The 17,224-nt window shown below is 61.3% G+C and overlaps 2 protein-coding genes across 2 annotated transcripts; both read left to right on the forward strand.

Annotated features, from left to right (window-relative positions):
- The first annotated feature begins 360 nt into the window (after positions 1 to 360).
- On the forward strand, positions 361 to 2,721 carry LOC125687538 (histone H3.3A-like). Its single transcript, XM_048932713.1, is given in 5 exon segments — positions 361 to 496; positions 1,074 to 1,220; positions 1,410 to 1,443; positions 1,445 to 1,564; positions 2,478 to 2,721. Coding segments are annotated over 4 exon segments (411 nt in total). The 5' UTR covers positions 361 to 496; positions 1,074 to 1,092; the 3' UTR covers positions 2,607 to 2,721.
- A 9,589-nt stretch (positions 2,722 to 12,310) lies between these two features.
- On the forward strand, positions 12,311 to 17,022 carry LOC125687541 (homeobox protein otx5-like). The gene is given in 5 exon segments (XM_048932716.1): positions 12,311 to 13,840; positions 14,268 to 14,430; positions 16,410 to 16,512; positions 16,515 to 16,946; positions 16,948 to 17,022. Coding segments are annotated over 5 exon segments (1,464 nt in total). The 5' UTR covers positions 12,311 to 13,149.
- Positions 17,023 to 17,224: the final 202 nt, after the last annotated feature.

A 17,224-nucleotide genomic window follows, 5' to 3' on the forward strand; every position in this document is an offset into this window, starting at 1 on the left:
ACTTTTGGGCACAAAGATGCGGAGTTTGGGACTTCTCCCTCACAGCGCTCAGATGAGATGAGGGCCACGGCTGGCCCCGGTGCCGGTGGGGGGCAGCCGCCCATGGGAGGAGTGGGCTCAGGGAGGCCCTTCCGGCCCAGCCACGGCCTTTAAGGCCACTCCACCCCGAGACGCGTTCCCTCCAGCCCCAAAGTGCGGCCTTTCCTCCCGCCCCGGGGCCGCCCCACACCTCGGCCCCCAAAGGCCCTTCGCGCATCACCACCACGACTCCAAGATGGCGCCCGGGCCGCCTCACCTCAGCCGACCCCGCCCCTCCCCCTCCAACCTCCCCCCCCCACCGCCGCGGTGCACGCTGGGAACGGGGCCGCCATTTTGTGTCAGGGCTGGCGGGAAAGGCGGGAAAGAAGGCAGCGGGCAGGCGGCGGGCAGGTACTGAGCGCAGCCCCAGCGCGGCCGCCGCCGCGCACCACACGCCTTTCAGCGGCCTCGAACGCAGGTAAAGGCGGCGCGGGGCCGGTGGCGGTGTTCGGGACCGCTGCCGGGACCGCTCCCGGTGCGCGGGGGCATTGGGGGGGTGGGGGGGAGTCGAGGTCGCCTGAGGAGAAGCTGCCCTAAGTCCCGCCTTCCGTGTGTACCTGCCACTGATTGGTTGCGGGGAGCGGGGGCGCGGATTGGCTCCCGCCACGCGGAGCGATGCGAGGTGATAGGTTGAGGGGCGTGCCAGTCGTTGCGGCGCGGGTGATTGGCTCCCGCCGCGCGGCGCTGCGGAAAAGGATAGGTGGATGGGAGTGTCAATCTGCGAGGAGAGCGGGGGGGTGCGGCCCCGCTTCTGGCGGCTTACAAACGGATTGGCCGCGCGCCGGCAGCGAACCAGCGAGGCGTTGCGCGGGCACGTGGCCCCGCGCGGCCAATCAGCGTTCGGCGCGGTGAAAAAAAAATATTGCTGCGGCGCGAAGACCTCTGGGAGTTGTAGTCCAACGCGCTGAGGGAACGGTGCGGCCTTAGCATGGCGGCGAGGCTCGACGCCCCACGGCGCTGGGGTCGGGTTTTAACGGCCTTCTCTTGTCCCGCAGCCCCTGAGGAGCGGGCAGCATGGCCCGCACCAAGCAGACGGCCCGCAAGTCCACGGGCGGTAAAGCACCGCGCAAGCAGCTGGCCACCAAGGCGGCCCGCAAGAGCGCCCCGTCCACCGGCGGCGTCAAAAAGCCGCACCGATACCGGTACCGGTCCGGGGGGGAGAGGAGGGGCCAGGGGGGCTGACATCAAACACGAATTGCTGGTTCTGCTCTGACAGCAGCCCTGCATCAGGACAGGGGCTGGCTGGGATTTTTGAGGGGGTTTCACCGTTTCCGTGTGGTTTGTCCCCATTTTCCTGTGGTTTGTCCCCATTTTCCTGTGGTTTGTCCCAGGCCCGGCACTGTGGCGCTGAGGGAGATCCGGCGGGTACCAGAAATCCACAGAGCTGCTGATCCGCAAGCTGCCCTTCCAGCGCCTGGTGCGTGAGATCGCCCAGGACTTCAAGACTGATCTGCGCTTCCAGAGCGCCGCCATCGGAGCACTGCAGGTGGGGGCAGGGGGGCTGGGGGAGGAACACTGGGGCACCATGAAGAGAAGGGGGGGAGAACATTGGGATACTATGAAGAGGGGGGTGGGGAGAACATTGGGGCACCGAAAAGACATTGGGTGGCTCTGGGGAGAAGATGCTGAGGCTCTGGGGAGATGCTGGGAGGCAGGGAGGCAGTGGGGCAGTAGAAAGACTGTGGGGTGCTGGGGAGACACAGGGACAGTGGGGGGACACTGAGGAGTCATAGGGGTGCTGGGGAGACACTGGGGAATGGGGAAACATTGGGGTACTGTGAAGGTGCTGAGGGGAGATCATTGGGGCACTGGGGCGATACACAGGGGTGCGGTGGTGATACTGGGATGTGGGGAGATGCTGGGGCAGTGGGGAGACAGTGGGACATGGGGAGGCACTGAAGGGGATCTGGGGGCACTGGGAGGACACTGGGGCCCAGAGGAGAACGTTGGATCACCATGAAGACACTTGGATGGAGAACATTGGGATGCTGGGACATGGGGAGACGTTGGGGCACAGGAGAGGTGCTGGGATGTGGGGAGATACTGGGGAGGGAGATTCTGGGGCACAAAGTAGATCTGAGATGTTGGGGGAGGAGTGGCATTGTGGGGAGATATTGGGGTGCGAGGAGGTGTTGGGAGGAAGATATTAAGGCTCCAGGGGGATGTGGGGGCACAGGGGGACACCAAGGGGGAGGTGGGAAGAGATTGGGGCATGGGGAAGTGGTGGGGTGGAGGAGGAGGATGGGGGGGGATATGGGGGGCACTGGGAGGAAATGGGGGCAGATAAGGGTCACAAGCCCTCCCTGCCTCACCCCGAGGAGCTGCCGTCCCTCCCAGTCACCCCAAGCGATCCAGGAGCTCGTTAACTGGGCTGTAATTAAGGCTGACTCGTCCTGCAGGAGGCGAGCGAGGCGTACCTGGTGGGGCTGTTTGAGGACACCAACCTGTGCGCCATCCACGCCAAGCGTGTCACCATCATGCCCAAGGACATCCAGCTGGCACGGCGCATCCGCGGCGAGCGTGCCTGAGGGGTCAGGCCCCAAACCCGCCCCATATCCACACTTGGGGGGGTCAGACCCCAAACCCGCCCCATATCCACACCTGGGGGGGGTCAGACCCCAAACCCGCCCCATATCCACACCTGGGGGGGGGTCAGACCCCAAACCCACCCTGTACCCACACCTGGGGGGGGTCTGACCCCAAACCTGCCCCATATCCACACCTGGGGGGGAGTCTGACCCCAAACCTGCCCCATATCCACACCTGGGGGGGGTCTGACCCCAAACCCGCCCCATATCCACACCTGGGAGGGTTCTGACCCCAAACCTGCCCCATATCCACACCTGGGGGGGGTCTGACCCCAAACCCGCCCCATATCCACACCTGGGGGGGGTCAGACCCCAAACCTGCCCCATATCCACACCTGGGGGGGGTCAGACCCCAAACCTGCCCCATATCCACACCTGGGGGGGGTCTGACCCCAAACCCGCCCCATATCCACACTTGGGGGGGGTCTGACCCCAAACCTGCCCCATATCCACACCTAGGGGGGAGTCTGACCCCAAACCCACACTTTGGGGGGGGGGTCAGACCCCAAACCTGCCCCATATCCACACCTGGGGGGGGTTCAGACCCCAAACTCACACTACAGGGGGCAGTCTGACTCCAAACCCACACTTTAGGGGGGGGATCAGACTCCAAACCCACCCCTGGGGGGGGTCAGACCCCAAACTCACCCCATACCCACACCTGGGGTGGGAGTCTGACCCCAAACCCACATTCTGGGGGGGGGGGATCAGACCCCAAACCTGCCCCATATCCACACCTGGGGGGGGTCAGCCCCCAAACCCACACATTGGGGTTGGTCAGCCCCCAAACCCACACCTGGGGGGGTCAGACCCCACAGCGCATCCCAAACCCAAACCTTTTCTGGGGGGGGAGGTGTTTGATGGGGACGTTCCCCTTTATTTTTGCCCCTTTTTGTACACTTTCTGCGTTGGGGTTTTCTTTTGGGAGCTGTATTATAGGGCCGTGGGGGCACGGGAGGGTTTTGTACACAAGATGTCGTGCTGGGGGGCTGCACCCCGTGCCCCCCCACCCCCCATCCCGCTGTGGGGCAGCAGCCGTGCCCCACATCCCCACCATCACCCCCATCCCATACATCCCTCGTGTTCCACTTTGTACCGGGCCGCCTTCCCCGCCCCGAATAAATAAAGCCCTCAATATTCATTAAGCTTCCTTCCTAATTAACCCCCGCCCAGCCCCACGTTTGCTGCTTCGTTAGCGGTAAATCTCCCCCCCCCACACACACACAGCCCCCCCCCCCCCAAGGCTGCGGTGGGTTTTGGGGCCCTGGGGGTGCTGTGCCGTATTTGGGGGGCTTCCCTTCCCTTGGGTTTTTCCTTTTCCAGGGGGATTTGCACCCGGATTACCATGGGGGGGTCGGGGGGGGGGGGGTGACTGATTGCTGCTGACACCCCGGCGGTAAATTTAGCCCCATGTGAGCCACCCTAAGAGGGATTATGGGGCCGGGGGGGGAGGCGGGGGGGGGCGCCTGAGGTCGGCCCCACAGAGCAGCCGCCCCCCAGGAGCCCCAGCAGCGCGGCCCTGGGGGAGAATCGCCCTTGAGACGCCGCCATGTTGGGGCCCCGCTGCCTTGAATCCCCGGCTTCAGGCCTTCGCTGCCTTTAAACCCCACAACTCTGCAGGCTTTGCTTCTTCAAACCCCGTCGTTTTGGGGTTCGCTGCCTTAAAACTCCGCCGTTTGGGGCTTTTCTGCTTAAATCCGTCACCGGAAAGGATGACGTTAAGAAACGGCCTGTTGATTTTAATTAACGTGGATGACAAAGTGGCTAATTGCGTTCCTTCTGCAGGCGCTGTAGGACCCCGCGGGGCCGTTCCAGGACCCCGAAATGCCAAAACGGCCCCAAAAATGGTAACAAAAATCATCAGCCGTGCTTTGGGGCCCCTCGTTATCGGGGTTTAATTGGAGTCGTGGGGTTCCCGTGGGGATTAAAAGCCTTCAAGGTCGGCCCACAGACATGGGGTGCTTTGGGGTGGCTTTGGGGCACCCCTCCAGTCAGCAGGGCATCGTCAGGGTTTGGGGTGGAGTGTCTCAGATTTGGGGTGAAATGTCTCAGATTTGGGGTGAAATCTCTCGGATTTGGGGTGAAATCTCTTGGATTTGGGGTGAAATCTTTTGGATTTGGGGTGAAATCTCTTGGATTTGGGGTGAAATCTCTCAGATTTGGGGTGAAATCTCTTGGATTTGGGGTGAAATCTCAGATTTGGGGTGAAATCTCTCGGATTTGGGGTGAAATCTCTTGGATTTGGGGTGAAATCTCAGATTTGGGGTGAAATCTCTCGGATTTGGGGTGAAATCTCTCAGATCTGGGGTGAAATCTCTCGGATTTGGGGTGAAATCTCAGATTTGGGGTGAAATCTCTCGGATTTGGGGTGAAATCTCTCAGATCTGGGGTGAAATCTCTTGGATTTGGGGTGAAATCTCAGATTTGGGGTGAAATCTCTTGGATTTGGGGTGAAATCTCTCAGATCTTTTGAGCCTCACCCCCGTTTTGGGGACATTATAGGGCCGGGGATTTCAGGGTGCATCCCAGTCCACAGGGACCCCGAAAAGGGGATAATTTGGGGGTCTCAGGCTGGGGAGGGGGCAGCCCTGGGTGAATCAGTGCTGCGGCTGTGCTGCCCCCACCCTCAACCCCCCCCCCCTCCCCCCCCCCCTGCAGGATTAGGGTTAATCAGCCCCCAACCCCCCCGTCTGAATGACAAACCAATGGGGGGCCGGTGCAGCGCTGCTCCCAGCTGCTGGGGGGCGGCGTGGGGCCTGAGGGCCTGAGGGGGCTGCAATGGGATTTGGGGGGGGTCTGCGTTGGGATTTGGGGGGGGTCTGCATTGGGATTTGGGGGGGGTCTGTGCTGGGATTTGGGGGGGGGGTCTGCACTGGGATTTGGGGGGGGTCTGCACTGGGATTTGGGGGGGGGTCTGCGTTGGGATTTGGGGGGGGTCTGCGTTGGGATTTGGGGGGGGTCTGCACTGAGATTTGGGGGGGGGTCTGCAATAGGATTTGGGGGGGTCTGTGTTGGGATTTGGGGGGGTCTGCGTTGGGATTTGGGGGGGTTTGCACTGGGATTTGGGGGGGGTCTGCGTTGGGATTTGGGGGGGGGTCTGCACTGAGATTTGGGGGGGTCTGCATTGGGATTTGGGGGGGTCTGCATTGGGATTGGGGGGGGTCTGCATTGGGATTTGGGGGGGTTCTGTGTTGGGATTTGGGGGGGTCTGTGTTGGGATTTGGAGGGGGGTCTGCATTGGGATTTGGGGGGGTCTGCGTTGGGATTTGGGGGGGTCTGTGTTGGGATTTGGGGGGGGTCTGCATTGGGATTTGGGGGGGTTCTGTGTTGGGATTTGGGGGGGTCTGTGTTGGGATTTGGGGGGGGGTCTGTGTTGGGATTTGGGGGCTGCCCCAGGGCTGGGGGCTGAGTGAGGACCCCGTGGGGCCTCCCCATGGTTCCCCACCCCATTTCCACCCCACAGCCCCCACCCAGGGGTCCCAGCCCCCCCCCCAAACCCATCCTCATCCCCATGGGGGGCTCTGTGTCCCCTCCCCCCCCCCACCACCACCCATGGGTGCACCCAAACCCCCAAAGTTTGCACCCAAATGTTGGTCCTAACGAGCACCGGGCGGCCCGCCGTCAGTCCCTGCAATTAGACACGGGTTTTAATTAGGGCTGGGGGCATCCGTGGGGCTCACAATAACCCCCCCCCCCCCCGTGCCCCATAGGGGAAACCCCCCTCCAGCTCCCCGTATCACGAATCAATTACAGGGTTGTTACCCCAAGGCCTTGAGGGGGGGGGTCAGCGCCATGCCCCCCCCCACTCCGCTAACGAGGGATGAGCGCTAATTGCCGGCGGTGGCGGATTAAAGCCCCGTGCGGGGCCCAATGTCACCCCGGGGATTAACGGGGCGGTGACATCACGGGGGGGCTCTACTTAAAGCTCCCCCCGGCGCGGGGGACGCCTTCCCACCGCCAGCCCCGAGCCCAGCACAGGTAGGGCGGCTCTGAGGGGATGGGGGGGTGTTTGGGGGGGGGGGCGGGGGGGGTGGGGGGCACCCATGGGTGAGGGATGGAGCCCCCAGCTCGGGGAGGGGGACGTCAGCACCGCAGCGGTGTCCCCAGTCTGTGGGGCACGAGGGGTCCCCATCCGTGGGGCCCATGATGTCCCCAGTCTGTGGGGCCCATGATGTCCCCAATCTATGGGGCCCTTTAAGTTCCCAATCTATAGGGCATGAGATGTCCCCAGTCTGTGGGGAACGAGGGGGTCCCCAATCCATGGGGCCTATGATGTCCCCAATCCGTGGGGCCCTTTAAGTCCCCAATCTATAAGGAGTGAGATGTCCCCAGTCTGTGGGGCCCATGATGTCCCCAATCTATGGGGCCCTTTATGTCTCCAATCTATGGGGCCCTTTAAGTCCCCAGTCTATGGGGCACGAGGAATCTCCAGTCCACGGAGCATGAGGTGTCCCCAGTTTATGGGGCCCACGATGTCCCCAATCTGTGGGGCACGAGGTGTCCCCAATCCATGGGGCCCATGATGTCCCCCAATCTATAGGCATGAGATGTCCCCAGTCTGTGGGGTGCTTTATGTCCCCAATCTGTGGGGCACAAGGTGTCCCCAGTTTATGGGGCCCATGATGTCCCCAATCCATGGGGCCCTTTAAGTCCCCAATCTATGGGGCATGAGATGTCCCCAGTCTGTGGGGCACGAGGTGTCCCCAATCCATGGGGCCCATGATGTCCCCAATCTAAGGGGCACAAGGTGTACCCAGTTTATGGGGCCCATGATGTCCCCAATCCATGGGGCCCTTTATGTCCCCAGTCAGTGGGGCCCGTGATGTCCCCAACCTGGGGGGCAAAAGGGATTCCTTCCCAGCCCATGCAGCATGAGGTGTCCCCAACCCCTGGGGCCCTTTATGTCCCCAATCCATAGGCCCCATGGTGTCCCCAGCCTGTGGGGCCTGTTATGTCCCCAATCAATGGGGCACAAGGAATCTGCAGTGCATGGAGTGGGAGGTGTTCCCAATCCATGGGGCCCACAGTGTCACCAGTCAGTGGTGCTGTGCAGTGCTGTGCTGTGCAGTGCTGTGCAGTGCTGTGCAGTGCTGTGCTGTGCAGTGCTGTGCTGTGCAGTGCTGTGCTGTGCTGTGCTGTGCTGTGCTGTGCTGTGCAGTGCTGTGCTGTGCAGTGCTGTGCTGTGCAGTGCTGTGCTGTGCAGTGCTGTGCTGTGCTGTGCAGTGCTGTGCTGTGCAGTGCTGTGCTGTGCTGTGCTGTGCAGTGCTGTGCAGTGCTGTGCTGTGCTGTGCTGTGCAGTGCAGTGCAGTGCTGTGCAGTGCTGTGCAGTGCAGTGCTGTGCTGTGCAGTGCTGTGCAGTGCTGTGCTGTGCAGTGCTGTGCTGTGCTGTGCTGTGCTGTGCTGTGCAGTGCTGTGCAGTGCTGTGCTGTGCAGTGCTGTGCAGTGCTGTGTTGTGCTGTGCTGTGCTGTGCAGTGCTGTGCTGTGCTGTGCTGTGCTGTGCAGTGCAGTGCTGTGCAGTGCAGTGCTGTGCAGTGCTGTGCTGTGCTGTGCTGTGCTGTGCTGTGCTGTGCTGTGCTGTGCTGTGCTGTGCAGTGCTGTGCTGTGCAGTGCTGTGCTGTGCTGTGCTGTGCTGTGCTGTGCAGTGCTGTGCTGTGCAGTGCTGTGCTGTGCAGTGCTGTGCAGTGCTGTGCTGTGCAGTGCTGTGCTGTGCAGTGCTGTGCTGTGCAGTGCTGTGCTGTGCTGTGCTGTGCAGTGCTGTGCTGTGCAGTGCTGTGCTGTGCTGTGCTGTGCAGTGCTGTGCTGTGCTGTGCTGTGCAGTGCAGTGCTGTGCAGTGCAGTGCTGTGCAGTGCTGTGCTGTGCAGTGCTGTGCAGTGCTGTGCAGTGCTGATGCTGTGCTGTGCTGTGCAGTGCAGTGCTGTGCTGTGCTGTGCTGTGCAGTGCTGTGCAGTGCTGTGCTGTGCTGTGCTGTGCTGTGCTGTGCTGTGCTGTGCAGTGCTGTGCAGTGCTGTGCAGTGCTGTGCTGTGCTGTGCAGTGCTGTGCAGTGCTGTGCAGTGCCTGTGCTGTGCAGTGCAGTGCTGTGCTGTGCAGTGCAGTGCTGTGCTGTGCTGTGCCTGTGCAGTGCTGTGCTGTGCTGTGCTGTGCTGTGCTGTGCAGTGCAGTGCTGTGCTGTGCAGTGCTGTGCTGTGCTGTGCAGTGCTGTGCTGTGCTGTGCTGTGCAGTGCTGTGCTGTGCAGTGCTGTGCTGTGCTGTGCAGTGCTGTGCTGTGCTGTGCAGTGCTGTGCTGTGCTGTGCAGTGCTGTGCTGTGCAGTGCTGTGCAGTGCTGTGCTGTGCTGTGCAGTGCTGTGCAGTGCTGTGCTGTGCAGTGCAGTGCAGTGCTGTGCTGTGCAGTGCTGTGCAGTGCAGTGCTGTGCAGTGCTGTGCTGTGCAGTGCTGTGCAGAGCTGTGCTGTGCAGTGCTGTGCAGTGCTGTGCTGTGCTGTGCTGTGCAGTGCAGTGCTGTGCTGTGCTGTGCTGTGCAGTGCTGTGCAGTGCTGTGCAGTGCTGTGCTGTGCTGTGCTGTGCTGTGCAGTGCTGTGCTGTGCTGTGCAGTGCAGTGCTGTGCAGTGCTGTGCTGTGCTGTGCAGTGCTGTGCAGTGCTGTGCAGTGCTGTGCTGTGCAGTGCTGTGCTGTGCAGTGCTGTGCTGTGCTGTGCTGTGCTGTGCAGTGCTGTGCTGTGCAGTGCTGTGCTGTGCTGTGCTGTGCAGTGCTGTGCAGTGCTGTGCAGTGCTGTGCTGTGCTGTGCTGTGCAGTGCTGTGCTGTGCTGTGCTGTGCAGTGCTGTGCTGTGCTGTGCTGTGCAGTGCTGTGCTGTGCTGTGCAGTGCTGTGCTGTGCAGTGCAGTGCTGTGCTGTGCTGTGCAGTGCTGTGCTGTGCAGTGCTGTGCAGTGCTGTGCTGTGCTGTGCAGCAGTGCTGTGCAGTGCTGTTGCTGTGCAGTGCAGTGCAGTGCTGTGCTGTGCAGTGCTGTGCAGTGCAGTGCTGTGCAGTGCTGTGCTGTGCAGTGCTGTGCCAGAGCTGTGCTGTGCAGTGCTGTGCTGTGCTGTGCAGTGCTGTGCAGTGCTGTGCTGTGCAGTGCTGTGCTGTGCAGTGCTGTGCTGTGCTGTGCTGTGCAGTGCTGTGCTGTGCAGTGCTGTGCTGTGCTGTGCTGTGCAGTGCTGTGCTGTGCTGTGCAGTGCTGTGCTGTGCTGTGCTGTGCTGTGCCTGTGCAGTGCTGTGCTGTGCAGTGCTGTGCTGTGCAGTGCTGTGCTGTGCAGTGCTGTGCAGTGCTGTGCTGTGCAGTGCTGTGCAGTGCTGTGCTGTGCTGTGTGCAGTGCTGTGCAGTGCTGTGCTGTGCAGTGCTGTGCAGTGCTGTGCTGTGCTGTGCTGTGCAGAGCTGTGCTGTGCAGTGCTGTGCTGTGCTGTGCAGTGCAGTGCAGTGCCGTGCAGTGCTGTGCTGTGCTGTGCAGTGCTGTGCAGTGCTGTGCTGTGCAGTGCTGTGCTGTGCAGTGCTGTGCAGTGCAGTGCTGTGCAGTGCTGTGCTGTGGCTGTGCAGTGCTGTGCAGTGCTGTGCAGTGCTGTGCTGTGCTGTGCAGTGCTGTGCTGTGCTGTGCTGTGCAGTGCTGTGCTGTGCAGTGCTGTGCAGTGCTGTGCTGTGCTGTGCTGTGCAGTGCTGTGCTGTGCTGCTGACTGCTGTGCTGTGCTGTGCAGTGCTGTGCAGTGCTGTGCAGTGCTGTGCTGTGCAGTGCTGTGCAGTGCTGTGGCTGTGCAGTGCTGTGCAGTGCAGTGCTGTGCAGTGCAGTGCTGTGCTGTGCTGTGCAGTGCTGTGCTGTGCTGTGCCTGTGCAGTGCAGTGCTGTGCTGTGCAGTGCAGTGCTGTGCAGTGCAGTGCAGTGCTGTGCTGTGCTGTGCTGTGCTGTGCAGTGCTGTGCTGTGCTGTGCTGTGCTGTGCAGTGCTGTGCTGTGCTGTGCTGTGCAGTGCAGTGCTGTGCTGTGCTGTGCTGTGCAGTGCTGTGCTGTGCTGTGCAGTGCTGTGCTGTGCTGTGCTGTGCAGTGCTGTGCCTGTGCTGTGCAGTGCTGTGCAGTGCTGTGCTGTGCTGTGCAGTGCTGTGCTGAGCAGTGCTGTGCAGTGCTGTGCTGTGCTGTGCTGTGCAGTGCTGTGCTGTGCTGTGCTGTGCTGTGCTGTGCTGTGCTGTGCAGTGCTGTGCTGTGCTGTGCAGTGCTGTGCAGTGCTGTGCTGTGCAGTGCTGTGCTGTGCTGTGCTGTGCAGTGCTGTGCTGTGCTGTGCAGTGCTGTGCAGTGCTGTGCTGTGCTGTGCAGTGCTGTGCTGTGCAGTGCTGTGCAGTGCTGTGCTGTGCTGTGCTGTGCAGTGCAGTGCTGTGCTGTGCTGTGCTGTGCTGTGCTGTGCAGTGCAGTGCTGTGCTGTGCTGTGCTGTGCTGTGCAGTGCTGTGCTGTGCTGTGCAGTGCTGTGCAGTGCTGTGCTGTGCTGTGCAGTGCTGTGCTGTGCAGTGCTGTGCAGTGCTGTGCTGTGCTGTGGCTGTGCAGTGCAGTGCGGTGCAGTGCTGTGCAGTGCTGTGCAGTGCTGTGCTGTGCTGCTGCTGTGCTGTTGCTGTGCAGTGCAGTGCTGTGCAGTGCTGTGCAGTGCTGTGCTGTGCAGTGACTGTGCTGTGCAGTGCTGTGCTGTGCTGTGCAGTGCTGTGCTGTGCTGTGCAGTGCTGTGCAGTGCTGTGCTGTGCTGTGCAGTGCTGTGCAGTGCTGTGCTGTGCTGTGCAGGTGCTGTGCCTGTGCAGTGCTGTGCAGTGCTGTGCTGTGCTGTGCTGTGCAGTGCAGTGCTGTGCAGTGCTGTGCAGTGCAGTGCAGTGCAGTGCTGTGCTGTGCTGTGCTGGTGCTGTGCTGTGCAGTGCAGTGCTGTGCAGTGCTGTGCAGTGCTGTGCTGTGCAGTGGCTGTGCTGTGCAGTGCTGTGCTGTGCTGTGCAGTGCTGTGCTGTGCAGTGCTGTGCTGTGCAGTGCTGTGCTGTGCTGTGCAGTGCAGTGCTGTGCAGTGCTGTGCTGTGCTGTGCAGTGCTGTGCTGTGCAGTGCTGTGCTGTGCTGTGCAGTGCTGTGCAGTGCTGTGCTGTGCAGTGCTGTGCTGTGCTGTGCAGTGCTGTGCTGTGCAGTGCTGTGCTGTGCAGTGCTGTGCTGTGCAGTGCTGTGCAGTGCTGTGCTGTGCTGTGCTGTGCAGTGCTGTGCTGTTGCTGTGCTGTGCTGTGCAGTGCTGTGCTGTGCTGTGCTGTGCTGTGCAGTGCTGTGCTGTGCTGTGCTGTGCAGTGCTGTGCAGTGCTGTGCTGTGCAGTGCCTGTGCTGTGCTGTGCTGTGCAGTGCTGTGCTGTGCCAGTTGCTGTGCAGTGCAGTGCTGTGCAGTGCAGTGCTGTGCTGTGCTGTGCAGTGCTGTGCTGTGCAGTGCTGTGCAGTGCTGTGCTGTGCTGGTGGCTGTGCTGTGCAGTGCAGTGCCTGTGCTGTGCAGTGCTGTGCAGTGCTGTGCAGTGCAGTGCAGTGCAGTGCTGTGCAGTGCTGTGCAGTGCTGTGCTGTGCTGTGCTGTGCAGTGCAGTGCTGTGCAGTGCTGTGCCTGTGCTGTGCTGTGCAGTGCTGTGCTGTGCTGTGCTGTGCTGTGCAGTGCAGTGCTGTGCAGTGCTGTGCTGTGCAGTGCTGTGCAGTGCTGTGCAGTGCTGTGCTGTGCTGTGCAGTGCTGTGCAGTGCTGTGCAGTGCTGTGCTGTGCTGTGCTGTGCTGTGCTGTGCTGTGCAGTGCAGTGCTGTGCAGTGCTGTGCTGTGCAGTGCTGTGCTGTGCTGTGCAGTGCTGTGCTGTGCTGTGCTGTGCTGTGCTGTGCAGTGCAGTGCTGTGCAGTGCTGTGCAGTGCTGTGCTGTGCAGTGCTGTGCTGTGCAGTGCTGTGCAGTGCTGTGCAGTGCTGTGCTGTGCTGTGCTGTGCAGTGCAGTGCTGTGCAGTGCTGTGCTGTGCTGTGCAGTGCAGTGCTGTGCAGTGCTGTGCTGTGCAGTGCTGTGCTGTGCTGTGCTGTGCTGTGCTGCTCTTTCTGTTGCTGTGTGCTGTGCTTCCAGCGTGGCCTTGCTTTGCCCCATGCCATGTTGCATTCCACCATGCAGCCTTGCACCGCACCATGTTGGTCGTTGCAACTCTGCGCCATGCCACATTGCACTGCTCCATGCAACTCTGCATGCCATGCTGCATTGCGCCGTGCTACGCTGCACCACAGAACCCTGCACCACGCCATGCTGCATTGCACCGTAGCAACTCCACACCACACTGCACTGCTTCATGCAACCCTGCACCGTGAGATGTTGCATTGCACCATGCAACCTTTGCACCTCGCCATGATGCATTGCACTGTGCTACTTCGCACTATTGAACCCTGCACCACGCCATGTTGCATTGCACCATGCAACCTTTCATCATGCAACCTTGCACCACGTCATGTTGCACTGCACCATGCAGCCTTGCACACGCAGCCCTGCACCACGCCATGTTGCACTGCACCATGCAACTCTGCTCCATGCTACTGCATCATGCAACCTTGTGCCACACCACGTTGCATTGCACTGTGCAACTCTGCATGCCATGATGCATTGCACTGTGCCACACTGCACCATGCAACCATGCACCATACCATGTTGCACTGCACCACGCAACCCTGCACCATGCCACTCTGCACCGTGCAACCTTGCATCATGCAAACTTGCACCATGCCACGTCGCATTGCACCATGCAACTCTGCACGCCATGCTGCACTATGCCATGCTGCACTGCACCACGCAGGCATACACCACGCCATGTTGCATTGCACCATGCAATGTTGCATCATGCAACCCTGCACCATGCCACATTGCACTGCACCAAGCAACTCTGCACGCCATGTTGCATTGCATCATGCTGCACTGCACCACGCAGCCCTGCACCACGCCATGTTGCACTGCACCACGCAGCCCTGCACCACGCCATGCAGCCTTGCCCCGTGCCATGCTGCACTGCTGCACGCTGCCCTCATGCCGTGTCCCCGCAGCTCGGAGCATGATGTCCTACATCAAGCAGCCCCACTACGCCGTCAATGGGCTGACGCTGGCTGGGCCTGGCATGGATTTGCTGCATTCTGCTGTGGGGTACCCTGGTGAGCAGAGGGGGGGCTGCACGGGGGGGGGGGGGCTGCACAGGAGGGTTGCACGGGGGGGTTGGATGAGGGGTTGCATGGGGGAGGGCACAGGTTTGGTTGTGGGGTTTTGCACGGGGGAGTGCAAAGGGTTTGCATGTAGGGTTTTGCACTGAGGGTTTGCACTTGGGGGGGGTTGCATGCGGGGTGTTGCACGGGGTATTGCATGGGGTTTGCATGCAGGGTGTTGCACGGGAGGTTTGCAAACGGGGGAGGAAGCACAGAGGGTTTGCAGGTGGGGTTTTGCACCGAGGGTTTGTTTGCACAACGGGTTGGGGGGGGGGTCGCACGCGGGGGTTTTGTGTGCGGGGTTTTGCACGGAGGGGGGGCGTTGCGCAGGAGCTGCACAGGTGGGGCTGTTTGCACGGGGGGGGGGGGTGTTTTGCAGCCACCCCCCGGAAGCAGCGCCGTGAGCGAACCACCTTCACACGGGCACAGCTGGACATCCTGGAGGCGCTGTTTGCCAAAACGAGGTACCCCGACATCTTCATGAGGGAGGAGGTGGCCCTGAAGATCAACCTGCCGGAGTCCCGCGTGCAGGTGGGTGCAAAGTCGGGCCCTGAGTGCGGCCCTTGTGTGTAACGTGGGGTCCTGAGTGCACCCATGTGTGTAGTGTGGGGTCCTGAGTGCACCTACATGTGTAACATGGGGTCCTGAGTGCACCCACGTGTCTAAAATAGGGTTCTGAGTGCACCCACGTGTCTAAAATAGGGTTCTGAGTGCACCCACCTGTGCAAAATGGGGTCCCGAGTGCACCCATGTGTGTAATGTGGGGTCCCAAGTGCACCCACCTATGCAAAATGGGGTTCTGGGTGCACCCATGTGTGTAGTGTGGGGTCCTGAGTGCACCTACATGTGTAACACACATGTCTAAAATAGGGTTCTGAGTGCACTCATGTGTGCAACATGGGGTCCTGAGTGCAACCATATGTGTAACGTGGGGTCCTGAGTGCACCCAGGTGTGTAGTGTGGGGTCTTGAATGCACCCATGCGTGCAACATGGGGTTCTGAGTGCATCCACGTGTGCAAAATGGGGTCCTGAATGCACCCATGTGTGTAACATGGGGTCCTGAGTGCACCCATGTGTGTAATGTGGGGTCCTGAGTGCACCCACATGTGTAACATGGGGTCCTGAGTGCACCCACGTGTCTAAAATAGGGTTCTGAGTGCACCCACGTGTGCAAAATGGGGTCCTGAATGCACCCATGTGTGTAACATGGGGTTCTGGGTGCACCCATGTGTGCAAAATGGGGCCCTGTGTGCACCCGTGTGTGTAACGTGGGGTCCCGAGTGCACCCAGGTGTGTAGTGTGGGGGTCCTGAGTGCACCTACATGTGTAACATGGGGTCCTGGGTGCACCCATGTGTGTAATGTGGGGTCCTGAGTGCACTCATGTGTGTAACATGGGGTCCTGAATGCACCCACCTGTGCAAAATGGGGTCCTGGGTGCACCCACGTGTGTAACAAAGGGTCCCAAGTGCACCCATGTATGCAAAATGGACCCCTGAGTGCACCCATGTGTGTAAAATAGGGTCCTGAGTGCACCCATGTGTGCAACATGGGGCCCTGTGTTGCACCCGTGTGTGTAACATGGGGTCCTGAGTGCACCCAGGTGTGTAGTGTGGGGTCCTGAGTGCACCCACGTGTCTAAAATAGGGTTCTGAGTGCACCCACCTGTGCAAAATGGGGGTCCCGAGTGCACCCATGTGTGTAATGTGGGGTCCCAAGTGCACCCACGTGTGCAAAATGGGGTTCTGGGTGCACCCATGTGTGCAAAATGGGGTCCTGGGTGCACCCACGTGTGTAACATGGGGTCCCGAGTGCACCCATGTATGCAAAATGGACCCCTGAGTGCACCCACGTGTCTAAAATAGGGTTCTGAGTGCACCCCCACATATGTAACATGGGGTCCTGGGTGCAACCCAGGTGTGTAATGTGGGGTCCTGAGTGCACTCATGTGTGCAACATGGGGTCCTGAATGCACCCACCTGTGCAAAATGGGGTCCTGGGTGCACCCACGTGTGTAACATAGGGTCCCAAGTGCACCCATGTATGCAAAATGGACCCCTGAGTGCACCCACGTGTCTAAAATAGGGTTCTGAGTGCACCCATGTGTGCAACATGGGGTCCTGAGTGCACCCACCTGTGCAAAATGGGGTCCTGGGTGCAACCCTTGTGTGTAAAATGGGGTCCTGAGTGCACCCATGTGTGTAATGTGGGGTCCTGAATGCACCCACGTGTGCAAAAATGGGGTCCTGAATGCACCCATGTGTGTAGTGTGGGGTCCTGAGTGCACCTACATGTGTAACATGGGGTCCTGGGTGCACCCATGTGTGCAAAATGGGGTCCCTGGATGCACCCCCGTGTACAGGACGGGGTCCCCGCACGCAGAAAGGCTTTGCCCCCCCCCACGTGTGCCCTCGCGGGGGGTCCCGTGCGTGCAGTTGGTGCTCAGGACCCGCAGCTCCGCACGCACCACGCGCGCACCCCCAGCCCCCCGTGCCTCAGTTTCCCTCCCCCCCAGGTGTAGGTTCAAGAACCGCCGCGCCAAGTGCCGCCAGCAGCAGCAGCAGAGCAGCGGGCAGCCCAAGGCTCGGCCGGCCAAGAAGAAGCCGTCCCCGCCCCCGGGAACCGCAAAGCGACGCCGGGGGCGCCGGGCCGTACAGCCCCCTCGCAGCCCGGCCCCGCGGGGACCCCCGGCCCCGCCGCCCCGGTGTCCATTTGGAGCCCGGCTTCCATCTCCCCGGTGCCGGACCCGTTGGCCGCCGGCAGCGCCCCCGGTTTGCCGCGTTCCGCTCCGTTCTCCGCCGCTCCCTACAACCAAACGGCGCCCTACGGGCAGAGCTACGGGGGCTCGGCCGCCTATTTCGGGGGCCTGGACTGCGGGCCGTACCTCTCCCCCATGCATCCTCCGCTGGGGGCTCCCGGAGCGGCTCTCAGCCCCCTGGGGGCACCCATGGGCGCTCACCTGGCGCCCTCCCCCGCCGCTCTGTCCGGGCAGAGCTTTGGGGCAGGCCTGGGCTTCGGAGCGGTGGATTGCTTGGAGTACAAAGAGCAGGCGGGGAGCGTGGAAGCTCAACTTCAACCCGGCCGATTGCCTGGACTACAAGGAGCAGAGCTCCTGGAAGTTCCAGGTGTTGTGAGGGGGGCGGAGAGACGGGATGGGGGGCGGGGGGTGAAGCCGGGGGGGGTGGGAGCGTGTGGGGCGGCCCCGGGGGTCGGGGCGGCTCTGCATGGACTGCGGTTGGGGGGCGCAGGGTGCGTGGGGGGGGCAGCAGCCCCAAAGGATGCAGCATCGCTGCGTGGAGGATTCCTGAGGGACTCGGCATCCCTGCGTGGAGCATC

Source organism: Lagopus muta (assembly GCF_023343835.1).
Source record: "Lagopus muta isolate bLagMut1 chromosome 37 unlocalized genomic scaffold, bLagMut1 primary SUPER_37_unloc_3, whole genome shotgun sequence".
Classification (NCBI taxonomy): domain Eukaryota; kingdom Metazoa; phylum Chordata; class Aves; order Galliformes; family Phasianidae; genus Lagopus; species Lagopus muta.